At 35.1% G+C, this 17,444-nt stretch overlaps 1 protein-coding gene across 4 annotated transcripts in view; it reads left to right on the forward strand.

Moving 5' to 3' along the window:
* Window positions 1–17,444, forward strand: part of PRDM5 (PR/SET domain 5) — a 94,009-nt gene that overhangs the window by 66,193 nt on the left and 10,372 nt on the right. For 3 of the 4 annotated variants that reach the window (XM_085323895.1, XM_085323896.1, XM_085323897.1), the window contains one exon: window positions 6,337–6,422. In XM_085323895.1, the coding sequence (XP_085180021.1) occupies window positions 6,337–6,422 (86 nt within the window). Of the gene's footprint in view, window positions 1–1,818; window positions 1,876–6,336; window positions 6,423–17,444 lie in introns of those variants that run through there. The other variant, XM_085323898.1, reaches the window with a different exon arrangement.

Consider the following 17,444-nt stretch of genomic DNA (forward strand, 5'->3'; position numbering starts at 1 on the left):
ATAATTTTGTCCTATCCGTTAACCTTTTGCCCATCCTTACTTGCTGTTGAGTGCTGTCATCACCCCTAGATTATCTCTAACTAAAAAGGGCTCTTGCAATTCCCTTTCTGGGCTGCCCTGTTGATCACCTGGTATTGAGTGTTGCATGTGTGATCCAGATGGCCTTTTTGCTTCCAAATTCCTCCCCAGGAGAACTGTCTTCGTTTCACCAGAGTTTGTGGTGGTGGATTCCCCCTTCTTCACCTCTCCTCCCTGCTCTCCTCCCCGCCCCTCCCTGAGCCAGCATTGGGATGTTCTCCAGTTAGATATTTAAACAGAATTGTACTTCTGCATAACCCTTCTGAAAATTGACTGTAAAAAAATCATTTTATTTATAAATCATCTTCTAATCATTATAATGACTAGTTCAACATCTGAATAGGAGTGATACTTAGAAGATGCCAAATGGTCTGTAGAAGATTTTGAGGGACCACAATGCCATAATTGCCCATTAATTTCTTAAAACAAAATAAAATAATTCCTTTTCATGATCTGATACTCAGTGCAGTTTGTGATAAATCTTTTTGATGTCAGTGAGTGTTGACCTAGACCTATWATGCTAAATTCCCCAGATCACCCAATATTTGAGACAGATATATTAAAGGAAAAAAAAAAGATGGTTTCACTGTATAGTTCAAATTCTTTATTRTTTAATGCAGCAGTTTAGTTCCAGTGAAGATACAGAAAGCTATATAATTCATAAATGAATGCTAACATACATAATGGAGAATTTCATACCTGTGACAAAACAAAACACATGGAAATGGAGATGGTAAATTTAACTCCCAATTCAACAGAATGAAATAGAAGTAATGCCAATATATAGTGTGAAAGAATTCTATGAGACTGCTTCCCATGCTGAATGTAATAGTTCATCAGATTCATACTTTTGCATACTTCTGACTCTCCTCTCTGCGCCTGTTTCCCTTTCTGTTGCTCTCTTCTTGCAGTCTGTTCAGATTAGGACTTTTCTCTGTTAAATGTTCATAGTGTCGTTTGATGAGAATGTATTAATCACCAGTACAGTATGTATTTGGTTGATCTTACTTCAAGTCATTGTTTCAAACTAATCACTAGCACTGGTGTTTATGTCAGTTTTCTACCTAATTTTGTGTGTGTGTGTGTGTGTGTGTGTGTGTGTGCGTCTAAATAGCTACTGAGAACTGTCATTGACTACAGAAATGCAAAATATATCTTGGAAATAGCAACAAATATGAGTAATTCGAACTATTGTGTCTCCACCTCTTTCTTAAACATCTGGTTGTAGCAGCTGAGATCTTCAGCAGTTAATAATGAGTATTTGGTTTTGTTTCTTAATTGTTTTGCTCCCAGATATATCTGAATTTGGGAAATGTGGGTGTCAAACTCTCTGTGAATATTGCCTTATTGCACCTTTGATTCCAAATGTCTTCAAGGAAGTTGAGGAAGACTTCTTTTTCTTTTCTTTGAGTTGAACTGGAATGGGAGAATCTGGTGCTTAAGTAGAACTTTTTATGCTATATTAAGGTCCAGTAAGCATTATGAACAATCTCAGCCTAGATATGTAAACATTTGAAAAGAAGAGATATCAATTCTATCATGACATCCTACTTTTCAGATCAAGTTCCCATATGGTTTTCAATCATGGAATTGCTTTTCATAATCCTTGTATTAGGGTTAAATTTATTTTTATTATGTTAAAAGCTTTGTTTTTATTCATATCAAGTCTATAAGTAGAATGTCTAGACTTTGAATTATGTTAAATCCACTGCAATTTATTTAAGGATTACTTATTTGCAGATATTTGTGCAGAAAGGCCATTAATGTGTTGAGCAATTTGTTACTGGACAGCAGGAATGTGACCATCAGCTCTAACTGGAGGGTAATCATAGCATTTATTATTACTGTGTTACTTGAATGTTTTGCTATTTTTAATGATAAAAATTGTTCTTATTTTTGTTGCATTTAAACACTACTTCATGTAGTGCATTCAAACGCTACTTCATGGGCATGTTGACAGGACAAGCTGTCAAATTAACATGTATTTAATATGCCTAATGAATGTTGATACTGTACTGAAGTAGGAAGCCTGGTGAAATGTTCATACTGAGGAGTGCAGTTCCTGTTGTTCAGTTGTGGTTTACTGGCAGAGTTGCAAACAATAGCAAAGTAGGTCAGACATTTTTCAGATATTTTTCAAATGTCAAGTGTCAGGATTAAAGCTTGRGAATGTTTTTGGAAGTTAAAAGATTCCCCCCGCACACACACTCTGTATCCATATTTTTTTGTTATAAACCAAAATTTAAAAAATACTACTTTGTGAAATAACGCTATTTTTGAAAATATTTTTTTTAGCCTACTATTAACTGCAATACAAAGGGTATTATATTCAGAAGACCATAAGTTGATTCACTTTAATATGATATCATATCCCTGGTAAGGATTTATTATTGCTGTCAAACAAACAAACAAGATTTATAAATGCAGAGTACAAATAGCATAACTGTTAATCAGTACCTTTTAGCATGAATGACTCTACGCAGGGTCCTCCCCATCCTTAGTATGATGTTATCATGCATAGAAACCATCAGTTAATCTAAGAAATCTGAGTTTGTCATAGGCCAAATAGCTTGATTTATTTTTTGATATTTAGTAATCCTTTTTGCAAGGAGAAGAGAAATAGGTAGAAATACATAATCTGAGCAATTATCAGAGAATGCAATAACCTTTCATTTCCTCATCTTAGTCATTCTTATTTTTTATCTTCTGCATAAACATAACAGATCRATTCCATTCCTGATCAGAGAAGATCTGGAAATCTCCAAGTATATATTGTGCATGAATTGATATGAAGCTTGGCTTAGAGTTCTAATGCTTACAATTGATTTTTGATGGTCTTTGCTTGATTGCATACAGACATTAAAGCGCTGATGGGTGATGTTACCTTCCTAAGAACTTTTATCACGTTGCATTTGCTCTCCTGTTTTTTCTTAATGACACTTCTTAACTTCTTAGAGTACAAAAATCTCTCATTTTTAGACTATTGCAGTAGTCCTATGTGAAACGTTACATTTTAGCAAATCATGCAAAATGTGTAGGAAGAGTGTGTTTCATGATCATTATTTCAAATGTCTGTGTTTTTCTCTCTTGTCATTTTAAGCTGTTTATGTATTGCAGTAGTAGAAAAAGGGACTGCTGCTCATGTTTCACTGAAGACTCTATAGTTGGGGTCATTCTTATGAGCGGCTGACTAGTAGCTTGAATAATATTTGCTTGGGTTAGCCCAAAGCAAGAATGGAAGTTAAATTTTACCAGAAATACAGAAGTTAACACACAGTATAGTATTAATCTTGTCAAAATTTGCTATCCRAAAGTTTAGGCATCTAATCTAAACTAGATGCCTAGTCTGATTCCACAATAGAGAAACAGAGGCATTGGCAGGGGATGCTTCATTCTATTCTACGAAAGGCAAGTAAGTTAGGCCCTTTCCAGAGAGTAATTCATCCCAACTTTCTTTGATTATTGATTTCAGTGAGATTCAGATTAGTTTAGACATCTTATTTTTAAATGTCTGAAGTCAGGTGAGGGGAGATCTCACAGAATCTTAAAATATATTTTTTTTAATTCAAAGAATTATCCATATAATGGATATATATAATATATAATGGAAATATCCATATAATTATCCATATATCCATATTATCCATATCCATGAAATATCCATGTATAAATATTCATGTATTTCATACACAGTGATGCAAACTCACTTTGGCCACAGTTAATCTTGCAAAACTCTAAAACTCTTTGAGGTGGAAGGTAAGTTATATGTTTAAAAAAGATTTACACCAAAAAAGAAGCCCTTGCCTATGTAAGTGCAAGAGCATATATGTATTTTGAGCATGGAACCTACAGGCTACAAGTTTAGCTGAAAGAGAATAACAAAATATCAAGAGTGAASTTATTTGGGATCATCTTTAAGTTGTTTTACTGACAATTACTAATAACACAAGGGCATGAGAAGTTCTTTGTATAATTTAGAAAAATACAGTCACCAGATATCAACATCAACTCAGAGTTCACAGTCTGTATTCCACTGTAAATTAGAATTCTGGAAATTCCAGAATTCTGGAATTTGTGGGGTTTTTTAGCACAAAAGAGTCGCTGAGAGCCAGTCTGTGTCAGGTACAACATATTGGTCTGAAGTCATAGTGTTGCCCTCTACTGGCACCAGCCAAAAGCTGTTGAGGCCTTATTTGTCAAGTTTCATATTCTCCATGATTAATTTGTGAAGGACATTGTTAATAGATTTCAGGCAAACTCAAAACCTTTCCTTGAAAGCAGAAGACTTTGTCTTTAAAGAAATTTGGGGATAGAGGGAGAGATAAGAGGAGGAGGGGGGTACAACTCCTACTTATCAACACTCATCTGCTTACAAATTACTGAAAACTTTACTTTCTACATTCAAAAGCCCTAAAACATAAAAATGTCAGCTGAATTAATTAGATGTTTGAGCACTGACAACTGTTGGAGTTTGAAGGATGCAGGCATGATTTAAAGACAGCAAGGGTCATGAGAGAGAGCGTCACATTTCAAACAGATGTGAAACTGCTCATTGAAAGCACAACTATGACATAGTAATTATTGAGAGTGTCTAAAAAAAAACCAATTTTGCTTATTGAGAGATGACAGGATACAAGAGGGAAAAATTCATATTTCATAAGTACTTTGCTATGCAGTTTTTTGCTGCTGTCRTTAACAGAGTTATCTAATAAAAGAACAGAATCTTCGGCTAAAAAACGCTTTTTATCCCTTATTTGAATAATCCTCTAATCACAACTGCCCTCAAATCTCTGCATGCTCTGTGACAGTATGGAAGTTTTACGTACAACAGTGACTGTCAGTGGATCGTCTGTTCTTAATTCTTATTGAGTCCTTCTGAAGAACTGTTTCTGTAGGCAGTCTCCATTTTTTGCAGTTCTTTGACATTTTGTTCCCAAGAAACAAAACATCCAGTATCTTCTCACTGAGCAGTTATGGAGGGAACACCTCATTCGAAGAAAAGCTGAGAAGAGAGATGAGACTTCCTTTCTCCAAGTTGAGATGAATGTCCCCGTTATTAGGGATTGTGATGCTTTAGATGCTTATCTCTGTTAGTGCCACTGTCTTGCACTTTGATCTTTGGATTATCAGTGAAAGAGGTTGTAAGTTTTCATAGCTGTAAAATATAGATAATTTTACTTGCTTAGCTATTTTCCAGGACTGAATTTGAGCGTTAGTTACTGTTTGTCTGATGTTTGGGTTATGCTAAATATCTCTATACATGCAAGAATTCTTTTCCTGGGTAGAAATCTGAGCATTGACTGGTAGAAGGGGCTTTGTTTAACTTATATTTTCAAATAAAGGTTTGTTATCCCTTCAGCAGTGTGATTGTGCAGAATAGATTCCATTTTGTTAATGGAAAATAGTTTTTGTATGTTAACTTGTTGAACTGTTTTTGTAATAGAAACAATCTGATATTTGTTCTTTMAGTTCTGTATACCAGAAGAGTAGACACTAGAGTCAGATTCCAGTACATTGCCTAAAAGTCCAAAAGTAAAATGTCCTTGCGGAGTTATAAAGCTTTAAGGCTGCTTACAAATTGTGGAACTAGCTCAGAAACTCTTCATTGTGTGGTTGTACATGGCTCAGTATCCACCTTACACTGGTATGGGTTTGGTTAGATCAGCAAAATCAATGTTAAATGACAYCAGTTTAATGGAGCATTAAACTAAATACCTTTAAGATATGAGATGCTGCAAGGGAGATGCTGGGAGGCTTCTGCTTTCATTTCGATCATAAATTGTGACACAGAAGTTGCTGAAAATTTCGTAGAAAGATATTAACTAGCTTTTAATACACTTAGGTCAGACAAAACATTTAAAAARAGTGTATTTTATATTTAAATTGGATTCTGGATACCCAGAGGGCTGTAATAGTGACCAGATGTGAAATAAGAGAAATWTTTGGGAGCAGGTAATGCCTAACCTTAAAAGTGACTACGTACAAGCCACTACAGAAGAGTGGGCAGGGAGGATGGGTTGATGTACTTTTTAATGTCTCTCTGTGTGTATTCATGCCTCGCTAGAACAAAATCAAGTAGCTAATAGTAATAATTTGATCCAGCCCTGAATCTTTGTGTAATTTTCCTAGTGCTCAGATCTTTCTTTTTATGTAAACTGAGCATGAAGACAAGGGCAGAAAGATGTACAGATAATATGCTGTGAGGCCTTTGTGTACTGAGGCCTCATTTGTAGATTCTGACACTTTCCTTGCTTTCAGGAGAGCGTCCTTACCAATGTCCTTACTGTGACAAAGCTTTCAGCAAGAATGATGGATTAAAGATGCATATTCGCACTCACACAAGGGTAAGTYCTACATAATGGTAAGTATAGTTTAGCTACTTTATGGTTACTTGCGTATGAATTGTTTTGGGGAAAAATAAACAATTGCTGTTTATATAGAGATTAGGGTGCACCAACCAAGATGTACATTACAAGATGTATTATACTTCTCAAAATAAGAGCCAAAAACTTTAGTTATTAACTGTTAAATTCTGATTGTGACTCCCTTACTGACCTATTTTTAATGTTCAATTTCTTATATGTTAAAATAATAATAATAGTACTAATTTCTTCCTGTAATATAAGTTTATCTGTAGATATAAGTAATATTTGTAGTTTCTGCTGAGAAAACAATTCTATAAAGGCTTCATCATTGAAGCCTGAATATTCAGTGTTTTTTTTTTCTTACTGTCTCCTTAAAACCAGTCGACATGAGCTTTTGTAGAGGCTGTACTTTATTAACTGACTAGGTGAATTAAGTGAAAGCAAAATAAAAGGCAAGTTTTAGATGTCTCCAAGATCTCCAAGATAATTCTTGAACTTCAAATCTCAGTTATTGCAGAAGTTCTTCATTTTAGAATAAAGRGCTTGTCGTATGTATACATTTACTGGAAGACAAAGGTGAGATCACAACCCTACTCAGGTATTGCTTTTTCCTTTCTAGCAAGGAGATGGAAAGCTGCCTTTGAACAGTCAGCTGTGAATTCCCTTTCTAAGGGAAAATCTCCAGTTAAAGCAAAGGCAGTCTAGCATTTTGTATCCTGCCTGCCTCTGGCTTCCACATTCACCCCATCGTGAAAAAAGAAAAAGTTAGAAGCAAATTATAGTTTCTACCAGTAATTCCTTGGAGGCTGTTAAGTGTTTGCAGAAGTTAAGGCAGCTTGAGGCTAAACAGGGAAGTTCCCTGTCCGTTAGGATATAGGAAAGTAGAGTTGAAGTTAGCGGTCTCCGTATGCTAATATGCACATGAAATAACTAGCTGCTGGCTGAGTAAAGATTAAAAACTTAGTTCGAAGTTGTTCTTTTTTAAAAAAGTTTCTTCCATTCTGCCTGGGCCTTCAGAGTGTTAGCTGAGGGTTGAAGATAAAGTATTACCTATCATACTCAAGTTTGGAAGTAACTGGTAGTTTGTGTAATGCTTCCTAGTGGTTCACTGGGAKATGGCCAGTTCCATGATATTAGCTGTTTCTTCTTCTTCTTGCCAGCTATTAAATCACTTTAAGAAATGCTAAGATATCTTTAATTTTATTACTGTAGCCCCATATTACTGTTGCTGGATCAGAAGAAATTTCATGACTGTATATGTCAGCTACATGGCTGTGAGTGGGAGATCGGCAAGATCACTTCTGTCTGTAATAATGCAAAGTTTAATTTTTTCTGGATTTGTCATAAAATATGAGTGAACAAAAAGATCCTCCATAGATAAAATGAGAGAAAAACGGTAAGAGCAGGTCTTCAATGCCTATAATTATGTATCTCTGTTGACTATAGTGCTTTTCACCAGATGACAGTTTGTTCCAAAATGCATGTTTGAAAGTGAGATTAGGGAATTTTGCAAACAGTATCTTCATTGCTTAACAGCAGCAAATTAACTGATAGCCTTTAGTTGCTGTAAGATTGGAAATCCTACAGTCTTATAAGATGCAACACTTCAGTGGCAGAAGGTTGTAACTTTTTTTTTTCTTGAGAATCAAGGTGTTGGTCTTGATTACCCACACAGGGCAGATTATTAAGCACTCATAGATATATTTGCCATTTGAAAAATAAAGTCATTTCAAAGTAGAGATTTTAACTGCAATGAGTAGAGAGTACTTAGAATTGCTCTTTATTGGAGTGTGCTGTCTTACTATGTTTCTTGCTCTTAGCTATGCGCTGAAATGTAACTGCACACCGTAGCAGAGAATTTATTCTTTTACTGTTGTTGTTGGGCAGCTTGCTAWTATCTCTTTTATGTAACATGTTGCATACATATATTCCTGTATGTTATTCCATTTTGTCACTGTTATATGTAAGCACAGAAAACAGTATCTTTGAAATTTGCCATCTGAATATAAAATACTTTTGTAAAATTGAACTGAAAGAAAGACAAACTGAAGATCTGARAAAGGAAGGAAAAAGGAAATCATTCAAATACCCATTATGAATGACAGGACAACACTTCAACCAAATAGATTTGTTATTCAGCAAATAGCAAAGGAAGAATTAGGAAACTGCATTTTACAGAGTGGAGATTTCTTGTTAATATATGTAGGCATTGTAATTAGAGAGACAGACATTCTGTAGTGATAAGAACATGATAAAATTTGATATAAAATGTTTCAGATAATGTGCTATTGTAGTCTTCAATAAAAATATAATTCTTACAAAAAGAAAGAATTAGGTATTTTCTGCACAACTTAGTTCACACCAGAGATGATTATGAGGCTTTCCATGTACTTGAGGAGCTGTGATCATCTGGATATGAGCAGGTCATATTTCACTTTTTTTTTTTTCTGCTATGTGAGAGTATGTTAAGCAGATCACTGGAAATCTTTACAGTTGTGCTACATGATTAAAATATGCAGGCACAAGTTGACTTTGAGATCTTGGCTTGGGGGTTTGATTCTTTTTGCTCTCTTGCTGTTTATGTGCTACTCTTCATTCAAAAGCCTCACAGTGAAGCTCATTTACATGTCAGTGGCATTTTATATTAATTTATCCCCAAAGAAATATTTTTCACTTTGTGGAAATAAAAATCCAAACATTACTAGCATGTTTTTAGAGCCTAAACCTGTCGCTAATAATGTTACTTCTCCCAAATTTCCCTCTTCCGCACACTTTAACACCATATTTAGAACTGGATAGCAAAAAATTAGTGTCTTAGTAAGTGAAAAAGAGAAAAAATTAACTAGTATTAACAGATGTTGTTAACATCTACAAGGCTTAATGTGAATTTTGACAGATACTGAAGACCGAGGGAATGGTTATGCTGTGTCTGTTCTGCAGAAAGTTATCTGTACAGTTATCGTAGGATAATAAGCTCTAGTTTAATTGTTCTAATGAGTAAATATTAGCACAAGTACAGAATAAATTTGTGTTTAAGATAATGTATTTCAGATAGAAACAGAAGAGAACAGTGGTGAAAGGAGTTTGGCGGTATTTGGAGGAAATAAGAGGGAAAAGAAGTGGGGAAGAAACTACTGAAAATCAAATTGAAGAAATTATTTACAAGAGCATTTGAGTGTTTGGCAAAAATATGAATATTCATTTAATATTTATAGTAGCTTGATGCTTCTCAGGAAAGTAGCTGTTGACATTCAAGATCTCATTAAGAGACACTGAAAAACTTAAATAATCGATACTTATAATTGGTATTGTTTATGCAAGACTTTTGAACTTAATGTGTAGAGAGAGAAAAAAATAAAGAAAATTCAGAAAATCATTATACAGGAAGCAAGAAAGACTTAAATACAGTGAACTGCTTAATGTTGGTTATACAATAGCTTTGTGATGTGAAGWCCACCTGCCTTGAGGGTTCTCTGAACACAGAGACACTAACAAAGTTYGAATTCTGCCACTGTCTGAGATAGAGAACTTCTGACAATTACTGTCATGTAGTTTAGGAACAGGCAGGTCTGTARTCATTATCTGAAGTGTTCACTCTTTTTCCTCTTCTATTCAGTTTCATTCTTCTCAAGCGGGTGTGTGCTGCTGGCTGGGGGATGYTGTTAAGGGGAGGGAGGATTCAGTAGAAGTCTTGCTCATTTAGTCGATTCTCCTCTTATTCTAGTTTTGTAGAGATCTTCAAGGCTTATGGAGATTAAAGTGGTTTACCTTAAAAGATCGGTAGCCTCACATACATGTAGGTAATTCTGATACCTGGATTGCTTGCTTTGAGCATTTGCAGCTGAGGTGAAAATTCTGATCTATTCTTGTGTAAGTCTTGTTTTGCAGAGAGTATACCCAGTCACACTAGTACTTCCCTCGTGCTCAGGGTCTAATGATTCATTCTGGAAACCTGTGGTTATATCTATGTTAGCAAGTAATGCAATACAGAAGTAGATATGTAAAGTGAAGCAGTTGGTGCTGAGGATSTGATGTTCATACTGGATATTTCAAGGATTTTACTGCAGATTACCTGTAGCCTGGTCCTATGAACTGAATGCACAGTAGTGCTCCCTGGAATACATCTTCTGATTTAATTTTGTCCAAAAGGAATCCAGATTGTGCAGTCCAAAATATTTTTAAAACGTGTGCTGAAGCACAGTAAGAGGGGACATTTGGGGAGATTTGCTTCAAAAGTGCACTCCRGATCTGAATGAAAAGACTAACATAAATGTATGCTAACTGTACTATGCAAGAACTTTTCCAAAGAAGAAAGATTCTACCTGTGCAAGAATAGCTTGAAACTGTGAAGTATGATTTTAATTCACTATAGCTTGTTCTGTGACCCTAGACCATTTAAACAAAGACTAAAATAAAGAATATGTAATAGAAGTGTGGTGCAACAAAGTGTATTTCTGTCAGTTCTAAGAACAAGAAAAGCTAGGAAGTCAGACTAGCAATTTCTCTCCTCAGGTGTTTGATTTGCTGATTTTTCAGGACAAAATATTGAAAGGCTATTGTCTATCATGTGGTTGCTACACCAGGCATACTTTTTAGTGAATTAGTTAATCTCATGATTCAGAGAAGGTGCTAACAACTTTCAGGATCCAAGAAGAATCTCCTGGAAATTGAGTCTTACTTTTTCCTTTTTTTCTGTCAAATTCCTCTGATACTAATCATTATTAGAGGTGGAGCATTTGATAGGGTGTGCTACCACTGTTATTTCCAGCAGGACAGGAAATTAGGTAGATTTCTTAGGACATGACTGTGTCTTATTCCACATGTCCAGGGTTAAACTGTGTGCCACCATTGTAGTCAGAAGAAGAATCCCTAAATGCCAGCTTGTTAATGACCCTTCTGTGTTCTGTAGAAGTGAGTCGTGGTAAGATATTATCCAGTTGTCCACTTACAAGGATCATCAAGACATCTTTCTGCTTGCAGAGGATCAAGAGTTTGGCTTACCCTTGATTACTTCCACTCTCATGCTGTGAGATATATTGTCATTTGGGAGCTTCTGGCTTTTGATCACAGGATCTTGAGTCTGCTATGTGTACTGAGACAGTTTGTGGCTATTGTGACATGTAAAGAGGTAGAAATTATGTTTTTAGGAAAGCTCCTGGTCTTAAAGATATTTGTGGTAGGGATCAAGATTTGATAGCCTTCTGTTTCCAGTGCTGTTTTGGCTTGTCTTTGGTTCTAATGCAGCCCATCCAGGTTCCTTYCCAGTCAAAACTAGCCAAAAGTAAGACAAGCATAGAAGCTTCTTGAAGATTATGCACTTTTCAGTCTTGAAATTCTGATGGACTGTAGTATTTGGTATTCTGATTGATCTGTTGCTTCACCGTGTTGTTATCTCTTACCTTTAATGATATCCTTTCAGAGTTTACTTAAGAAGCACCTGGAATCCAAGATCCCTAAGTAGGCTTTTTCTCCCTTTCAAGCATCTGAAAAGGACAAACTGCGCACAGCTCTCCTAGAAAGGGGAGTTTATAACTGTCAGGTAAAATCAGGAAAAAAACAATATTCTAATACATGCCATGCTGAAAAATAATGCTGAACAGAGTTAGTATCCACTTGCGTTTAAGGTTGGGTGAAAAAATAGAACCTCAAAAGCTTACAGGTGTCCTTAATTAACAGCATATCTTGGGTTCCCTAGCACAGGATGTGTAACTTTTTTATTTCATATGATTGTGGATAGCTGCTTAGAAAATTTAAGTAATATCCCCCTTTGCCCCGTGTAAGAAGTCTGTGTAATGTAACGGTAATGTGAAGCATTTGCCATTATTGTATTGGATCAGTAGATCCAATACTGTTGTGACTATACCGGTTCCTGCAGTAAAGGATTGGGTCATTGAGAATCTTGAATTTGGAATACTTGTCTCATAGGAGGTTCAGAATTCCGTTTAATACACATTTAGGATAGCACATGGAATTCATTATGAAATATTGAAGAACCTATATTCTGCATCATCTCTAACAGTTGAATGTTTTAAGATTTAGCACTGTGTATTACTATATAAAATACAATGTGTTGTATTCTTTTCCTTTTCCTATTTTTTCCTGCACTTACATTTTATTTTGAAGTTTATTCTTGCATACCTGCTGCAACATCATTATTCAAAGAATAGCGTATAAATCCAGAAAGATTTTTTGAATCAATTAAGCCTATCAATGTGGATGAGTCTTTTGGTCAGAAAGTTGTGAAGTAGCCTATATGTAATAATATGACATTCAACAAGGAAAATGTCATTGCAGAGATGAAATCTTACATATATTTTACCAGTGGAATTAAGAGCCAAACCTGATCCTGTGGATCGGGGAAGGCTGCTGGAAAAAACATTGTAGAAAGTTGATTTAGGTCTGGCAGCTGCTAAACTGAGTACAACCTGGGTGGCCACAGGTGTCAGCTCTAACACTGGAATAAACAGAGAAGGTAAGTCAAAACCCCTACTGACGATGTAAGGAGAAGAAAATATCAACCACCTAGACTGCTGATTTGCTTCTATAAAAATGGATGTGATGGCTTGTTCCTTTTTTTTTTTTTTTTTCCCCCTCCGAAAAGAAGAAGAAATATAACAGTTCAATGAAACATGGAAGTTCTTGATGAAATGCATTTACAAACCGTATCAGCTTTGAAGAGATATATATATAAATTTCCAACCTTCAAAGTGAAGTAAACTTCATTTTTTCCTAAGGCTTTATTCAGTACCTGCCATATTATATACTCTGAGCTTAAGCATGGAGAAAAAATTATTGCAATTTACTGTAATATAATTGTTAATGTTTTTAAATGTAATCATATATATTTGCCCAGAATTATTCTCATGTTAAATCAATGTTTTATTACATCTGAAAATATAATTTATTACATTAAATTTAAGATTATACATGACAGTGATGGAAAACAATAGGAGTGGAAGCCATTACAAGTGCTTTTTTGTCACTTGAATTCAATATTTTGTATTTATACTTAAAAGATGTAACAGATGTCATTTCTGTAGCTTGTTTAAAAAGTCTGAGTTCTCGTGTTTGAAAGGCAGCTGTTAAAGCATGCTTAAAAAGACACCTAATGTGCAGAATCTACTCTGTAAGAAATAGAGCAAGTCAAGTGATAGACATTGATTAAAAAAAAAAAAAACTCCAGAAAACAAAAAAACCCCAACAACAATGCCCTCCCCTAAAAAACCACAAACCTATTTTTGTGTCAGCTAACTTTATCTGTACACACTTGAAGTGCTTGACCAGTATTGTTACATCTGTCTACCTATACATCTGCCTATATGTATGTATATTGCATGGGACTGGTTAATAGATTATTGTGTAGCTTCCGGACACTTAAGCTATTAATACCCACACTACTGTCTCAGAAGCTTCCCCTCTTACTCTTGCTAGTTCCTTTTGAAGTAGGCAGCTTGGATACCTTTAGCAGTGCAGCCTCTGGGATGCAAGGATTGTCCTGATCTAGTGGCCTGAATATTGGGTTTATTTTGAAGCCTACTCTGCAATTCCTTAATCCCGCAGTTCATTTCTTAGTAGTGACTGAGTATCTGCACAGGCCTGACTGCAGTATGTGCAAGAGTTAACTAACTGAGTTAATTTGGAATTTTATTAATGAATTCATTGGAAATAGTATAAGTAATGAATGAGCATGGAGCTAGACAGCCTTTACTAAGGTTTTCCTTCCAAGTCAGTGTTTTAAGTTGCTGCTAGGATAGTATGGGAAGCAAAGTCATTCTGGACCTGAGTGAAAAGCTTTCTTCAGAGCACTCTTTTGAAACTGGATTTTTTTTTGAAACTGGATTTTTAATCCAGAAGAACAAAAAAAATCAGAGAAATACTGAAGATTATGTGATAATTTCCCTTATTCTGTATTTCCTAGGAAATACTTGGGCTTAAGAAAGCTTAAAAAAAACCCACGTGCTCTAGGAAGAGCATACCATGCCCCTTCCCTGCCCACCCAAAAATAGTCTTCTATGCACAAGACAGTTTGTCATGAAATAATATATGAGCTGTTGATTGATTGTTTTTTTCAATATTAGATTCTCGTTATATTTCCCTATTGGTAAGACGTGAGTTCCCAAACATCTGTCCACTTGAAGATGATGATTTTGCCAGTGGTATGGTTTCTTTGCTTGTGAAATCTCTGTTTGTATGCAGAATATAGAAGGTCTGAATCCCACTGCATCTATATTTTTCACACTCTTTTTTATGTATTGTAGACTGCTGGTCATCTATCCCGCATAGAGGAGAAAGATTTTTTGTATTGATGTTGTTGTTCTTCCACAAACAGATCAACATGGGTTCAGTTCTCATCATGGCTGATTAAATAACCCTCCCTCACTAAATCTTAGGGGCAGAAATGACTTCAGTGGTTAAAAAGAAAATTTTTCAATTAATTGTTCATGGCAAATAGGCAGAACAACTGTGGAAAATGGGAAGTTAATACTTACTATAGTAAGTCCACTTAATTGCACTTTCTAGAAGTTTTCAAGAAATGCAGTTCTTTACTTCTGACAGGCATTTCATGTCAGGCATGAAGATTCATGCTTTATTCAGTATAAATGTTCTTGTAAGAATTTCAGACTTGTAGTGAAAACCACAAATTGAAATAATGGTGAAATTTTCTTACAAAAACAAAAGCTACTTTTAACAAAAGTGTCATTTTTATTTAAAGTTGCCAAAATCCTTTCACAGTTGTTTCAGCAGGAAATTTTCTGTTCCTGTTGTAGCCATTTGAAATACTTTAAAAATTTTACTTCTGAAGTGTGAATGTTTTTACTTCTAAAGTGATCTACTAACAGCCTTTCTCTTGAGTATTGAATTTTAATCATTATAAGATTCAGTACCGTGCTACTTCTGTAGAGTTACAAATTCTCATCAGTTTTTGTCTTTCCGTGTCAACATTTCTTCAATAATTTAATGTAAGTCTGATAGTTTAAGTATCCCACTGTCTGTGGGAGAGCCACTTGTTACAGCTTCCCAGAACCCCTCCAATTACTAACAGAGCATCTTGTTAGTTCTTTCATGTTTTTCATACTTAAGTACAAAACTGGACTCCATTAACTCTCACCATCTGTGATCTTAAGTGACTTAGTCACTTTTCAACAGTGGATGTGTTGCTACCTTGCAGAAAATATCACTAATATTTTTTCTTTATAATTAATCAGCTTAATGATTTTTATAAGGCTGAAATGTAAATTTAAACCTCAGCTATATAAACAGCCCTTGCTCCAGAAGGTATTCTGCTGTCTTTCTTACCTCATTGCCCCTCAATTCTGTGCCAATTCAAGACTGTGTTGCTGTATCTACATCTTGTATTTAGGCATTAAGACACTTTTTCCTTTGGGAGCAAAAGAAAAGTCTTTTGTTTTAGAGCAATTAGAGCAATCAAAAACAACAAGTAAAAATTAAAACCACATGAAGTAAAGGATGATCTATCAAAATACATATTTTTAAATATTTCACTATCAAAACACACAAGCTGATAGTTTCTCTTTAGATCTCCTTCCTCTGAAGAGAGTAAATCTCACTCAGAAAAGGTCTGTACACACTGTTCACCAAGGAACTTAGATTTTGTGTTTATGCAGGTTTTATTAACAATCCTCACATATGTACTGGGACTATGAATCATAGCCTTATTGTTCTTTTTTTTTTTTTTAAAATACTTCATATTCGCATCCAGATTTGCCTGTGATAGCTTATTCAGAACAACTTGAACTTTTTATTTTTTCAGAGAATAAACAAGATTTTACATTGTGTGTCATCACCATCATTTATATGTCAATTTTTACACTCATATCACAGGTGTAAAAGTTTATACAGGATGTGCAGTTATGTAAAATAAGATATGATAGTCTCTTTCTTTTTTCTGTGAACTTCCTTGAGTGTACAGTTTTCAGTACATAGTCAATTCAGATCCACTAAGTTGACAGCCATGTGACACTTAGCATAGTCAGCATATCTTACCCTGAGATGTCAGCAATTGTAATGCGTGGTTAGATGTATGAATGTGACCTACAAGAAGAAATGTGCAGTATGTGAAACTCTGACATGTCAGAAGTAAGTCTGCTGACTTCGTTAGGAATTAAAAAGTCAGTATACTAAGAGAGAAGATTAGATGCTAGATAGCTGTGGAGTTTTAACTTACTCTGTATGTCAGTGAAGATCTTAAAGCCAAAAGGGATCATTGAATAACACTTCTGTAGTCAACAAACTTGTTTTCTGAGCAGTGTAAATCTGCAATCACCATAGTAAATTAATTTAATCAAAAAAGTAAAGACTAAGCTCTCCTGGGTATGGGTTCACCCAATCCTGCCAGCTTGGAATGAATTACCAGAACTGTTCTTAACTCTATCTTATTTGAATTTTGAACTATGTTTGTTGAAGACAATAGTGTCAAGATGGTATTTTTCTTGCTGTTGCTGATAAGCCTGTGTAATAGTTCCAAATTCAGATTTGAAAGGCTATTTGTAGATGCTTATATCAAAGTCAGTCATATTTTAACGACTGTAATCAATTGTACCATGTTTATCACAAATAACCGTGCATGTCAGTGCTAAGTTAATACACAGAATGTGTTTATATTTCTTAAGGGAGATACAGGCAGCTGCAGCAGCAGTTAACAGTTCAAATATTCTGCATTTAAGTATTTCCATCTGCCATAGTTGTAGGATAGCCTCTACACATGTTCTATCAATCTGTTCAAGGTGGCTAAAGGGTCCAGGAGCATTGGTCTTGTTCTGGGTTCTTTCTGACACAAGGCAGTATTTGCGTAGGATCCAAAGTAGTTGTTTATGATTCAGCTATCCAAAGATAAGGAGAAAGTGTGCATTGGTGAGCAGGCACTGTTTTTTTTGTCACACTGGTTAAAATGTTGAATTCCTTTCATACTTTAACATAGTGAAGCGAAAATTGTTGGGAATCAGAACTTAGGAGTTAGCCTACCATTTCCATCACCAAGCA

Source organism: Rhea americana, unplaced genomic scaffold, assembly GCF_003343005.1.
Source record: "Rhea americana isolate MKP2758 unplaced genomic scaffold, rheAme1 scaffold_89, whole genome shotgun sequence".
NCBI classification, from domain to species: Eukaryota; Metazoa; Chordata; class Aves; order Rheiformes; family Rheidae; genus Rhea; species Rhea americana.